The sequence below is a fragment of the Nycticebus coucang genome, chromosome 14 (genome assembly GCF_027406575.1).
Source record: "Nycticebus coucang isolate mNycCou1 chromosome 14, mNycCou1.pri, whole genome shotgun sequence".
In the NCBI taxonomy this organism is placed as follows: domain Eukaryota; kingdom Metazoa; phylum Chordata; class Mammalia; order Primates; family Lorisidae; genus Nycticebus; species Nycticebus coucang.
The window spans coordinates 62,552,210-62,556,854 of NC_069793.1; the positions used below are offsets into that span (position 1 = coordinate 62,552,210).

Genomic DNA, 4,645 nt, shown 5'->3' on the forward strand with positions numbered 1-4,645 from the left:
TTGTTCCTAATAACATTCTTTGGAATGTGATATCTTTCTACTGCATGTGTTATGAATGGGTAGTATCTTTATTGAGAATTAATGAGAATGGATTTAACTCTGACAAATGTTCCTGATAGCTGATAGCTGTGACTTAACCCAGCCAATAGTAAGTAAGCTGCTATGACATTCTTCTAATGCCATATAACATGTGAACATTTCCTTCCTTTTAGAGGATTAATGACTCACTCTTTAAAAATTTCCATATGAATGGGCGGTGCCTGTGGCTCAAAGGAGTTGTGAGCTGGGCCCCATATGCCAGAGATGGCAGGTTCAAACCCAGCCCCAGCCAAAAAAAAAATCCATATAGAGAGAGCTGTTTTGTTATTTGTAGCAATAATGAGCTAACATTTTTCTTTATATCATCTGTTCCCCCATAAAATATGTTGACGAGAAGAATGTCTAAGACATTCTTCTGATATTTAAAGAGAAAGTTTCAATACCTTTAAATTATTTTTAAAATAATAATGTAAATTCCAAACTGATAATCTGATTTACTTTCAATTTAGGAAACAAACAAAAACATATTTAGTTTGTAGATGACTCACTACATTTTCCAACCCATAGTGAAGGAAGAACATTAGCATTTTTTTTTAGCACTTTATATGTAGATGGCTGAATTACAACATTTAATTCTCATGTCAATATTGCAAGGTATATATTATCCCTTTTATGTTAGATGAGAAAAATAAAGCATAATGATTAAAATAAAATATATAAAATAACAAGTTATTATTATATGTATTATATATCATCACATATCATATACACATTATCACATATAATTGGTAGAGCTCTGATTGTACCCAAGATATGTAAAACTTCGAAGCTCTTGCTTTTGACTTCACTACATGAATTTTCACTTATGTTTTGTAACAAGAACAACTAACATGCAAAATGCCTTCGTCAGACTAACTAACGTCATCAATTAAGTACAAATATGTAATAATCTTTTATGTCTGAAAGACACAATTTTGATTTTCACACAGTTTTAAATAAACTAGACAAAAATTTTCAAAGTATGAGTAACATAACACCATTTTTGTTATTTAAAAAATAAAGACAGGTTAATGGATAAAGGAAAAACACAAAATTTCCTGGGAAATTATTATTTGAATCTGCATTTTAATTGAAAGTAAATTGCAAGATGTTTTATACTTAAATTAAATCTACTTGTGGCATGGAAGTGTATCCTTTGGGCCAGGTTACATTTAGAGATTTTCTTTCAGATTGGTCTTACTTGGACATTAGGACATGGATAACTGTCTTTTAACATGTGATATCCTATGATTGCAAAGGCAAAGGCATTAATTGAAATTTTTTACAAAATGTAACTTTAAAATTTCCTTAAAATTACTTTTAACTAGGAGCAATATATAGTGTTCATGTTGTATATATTTTATTTTATAATTTTGAAACTTGTATTACTTCTTAAAATAGGCATTCTTATGTCAATTCCTAATAAGCTATGTACCAAGAGGACTGGAAAAGAAACATCAGTTTTAATATAGAAAGGTCTTATATAAAACACTTAATAATGAAAGAGACAAAAAAACATCCAGCCAATATTTCCCTACTTCTCAGGTGCCTGTCATAACAATCACTCTACTGCATTCTATTTTATACTTTCATGCCTATTCTCATTATTATATGTATTTAACCATTTCCATAATTATCTTTTTGAACACTTTAATACTATAGGCTATGATTAAAACGTTTTTTAATTTTTTTGAAAATTTAATTGAGGTACAACTGATAAACAAAATGTTGCACACATTTAAATATTTTGATGAATTTAGACACATACATACCATTACCATGAAACTAAACATATCCCCCACCTCCAAAAAGTCCTTTGTGTTTTTCTGTGTGTGTGGTATGTGTGTGTGTGTGTAATGTTTTATACAGTACAGTACTCTTTTAAGGTAATTGATATTATTTCTATTTTAAACCTGGGAAAAATTGGTTTTAGGTTATTTAAATATATTATCTTTTTATAATACAGAGATAATATTTGAGTCAAAAGTCAAGCCTAGATCTGTCAGATTGCCATACTCACTTGTTTAATCTTTTCATAACACTCTTTTCTTTGATAGAATATCTTGAGAGCAGGGACTATATGAACCTCATTTTATTCTTTAAGAGCCTTCCATAAGATGTTGTACAATCACACATATTTTAATTGTTCATATTTAAGTTAATCATACATATTTTAAGACGTTTTCATCTTAAACTTAGGTTTAAATAAGTAAATGAATATTTTGTTCTCTTATGTAATTCTTTCTGGATTATTGCTAAACGTCAGGTTTCAGAATGCAAATAAGGGCAAGCTGCCTGCGGATCTCCTTGGTCTTCATGCCATAGACAATGGGGTTAAGGGCAGCGGGAACAAGCAGGTAGAGGGTAGACAAGATGATGTGGACATAAGGTGGTACATGGCCAAAACGATGGCTGAAGAAAGAAAAAAAGGCAAGGATATAAAACTCCAGGAACACAATAATATGAGGAATGCAAGTGTTGAATGCTTTGATCCGTGCCTCCTTCTGGGGAAGAACAAAAACAGCCTGAAAAATCAGAATATAGGAGATGAAGACAAAAATCATGTCAAAACCTAGAATTGCAAAAGCCACAAAGAGCCCAAATGATTTGTTCATATGAACATCTTCTGCAGCCAGTTTGACCACAGCCATGTGTTCACAGTAAGAATGGACAATAATTACAGAATAGAAATGCTGAAGTCGTTTAAGGAGAATGGGTAAAATTCCAACAAGCACTGTTGCCCGAATTGCCACCATAAGCACCACCCGAACTACAAAGAAAGGCGTGAGGATGGAGCTGTGCCTCAAAGGATCACAGATGGCAACATAGCGATCAAAGGCCATTGCCAGCAGGATGCCAGATTCCATGCCCTGAAAGGTGTGAATGAAGAAGAGTTGGATGAGACAGACATCAAAATCCATTAAACAAGAGCCAAACCAGAAGATGGCCAACATTTTAGGAGCAATGGTTACACAGAGACCTAGGTCAGTGGCTGCCAATACTGCCAGGAAGATGTACATGGGTTTGTGTAGACTGCGTTCTGTAGAGATAACGATTAGCAAGAAGATGTTCCCCAGCAGGGTCACCAGGCACAAGCCAAAGATGGGAAAGCCAACTCCAAACTGTACGTGCTCCAGTCCAGGGATCCCAATCAGGATCAGTGTCCTTGGGTTCAGATATGACATGTTGGTGGGTTCCATGAGGCTTGGAAATTCTTTACTATCAGTTTTGATACTTATTCAGAGAAAATCCCTGGAGGAAAAGAAAGAAGGACATTTTTTTTGTATTTCCTCTCACAGCACTAAAACACGGGTGGAAAAATGACCATGTGACAGATTCTTTGGGCACAATTTACATCAGTATCAGATCAGAGCTCTTGGAGATCTTTTCCTAAATCCAATGCTGATAGTGCGTTTTTGTGGCAGAGGACTATGAACCAGTGTTTATCACCTAGAAATTGTAGAGATGGAAACTGTGATTCTAAGAGCACTGATTCTGCTAGTCTTCTCTATGGTGTCACAGATTCACATTTTTTGTTCACATAAATGACCAAACTCCAGACATATTTCAGTTTAGGCAAAATTCCCTGTAACACTTGCAGTCAGAGCGTAGATCCTTAACCCTGTGACCCCGTCCAATTAGCTAAAAGCTCAGAATCTTCAGGCAGTGGCAGATTCACCCTATGTTTCCCTGTTCTCCAATTCATGGGGTAAAATGCCTCCCCTTATGTCTTAGAAGTTGACTTTCAGGTGTGGGAGCGAGGATAATTGTTCATTCTACAAATATCACTTGAAATGAAGGATAATCATTGTGGTTGAAGGAGACAACATGTAGGAGTTACTCTTTTATCAATCATGGCTAAGCATGTTTAATTCACCAAATTAATTCTGATCCATGACTTTTCAAAGTTGATGTGTAAACAAAATCATATAGAAAATTATGTAGGTACTCATCGATCTTGGAGAAGACAGAAAGTTGTAATGTAGATGTCAATTGGACTGTACGGGACCATAAAACCTGGCTCATTAGATAACCCATGTGGCTTACATGCTTTGATGATAACAGTAATGTCTCCAGGGCAAAAAGGTAGAGCTCTGCTGTTTGTAACGAAGCTCAATATGACCTAGCATCCTTTTTGTGATTTTTTTATTATCAGTTATCAATGAATAATTTCAGATACATATGGATATATTTTCCAACTTCATACCCATCTTAGATTTCTTCTCTTTTTTAATCATTTACCTATTCTGTTTATTTGAAAAAGCCCTAGCTAAAGCTTAAAGAAAACTTACAACTGTCTCATTTTTTTTTCAATAACTATTCTACAACTCAATCATTTATGAGTTTTATTCCTTCTTCCTTATAATTATGTTATAGCAAAATATATTGAATGGATAGGGAGTTTCACTCCTTAAGGAATTTTGTATGTTTTTTTTTTCTCTGAAAGGAAACTAGAAGGGTCACTTCTGTAAAACAACATAAAAATATAGTGGTTCATAGAGTGGGAATACATATGTGTGTATGACCAGAAGGTCCTCAATGTAATAAAATATAAAATGTTATCACA

The 4,645-nt window shown here is 34.0% G+C and overlaps 1 protein-coding gene across 1 annotated transcript; it reads right to left on the bottom strand.

The window, feature by feature from the left end:
- Nucleotides 1-2,333: 2,333 nt before the first annotated feature.
- Nucleotides 2,334-3,278, bottom strand: LOC128564487 (olfactory receptor 52A5-like). The gene has a single exon (XM_053559951.1). It carries the CDS (start codon nt 3,276-3,278, stop codon nt 2,334-2,336), a length of 945 nt encoding a protein of 314 aa, XP_053415926.1.
- Between the last annotated feature and the right edge of the window lie 1,367 nt (nt 3,279-4,645).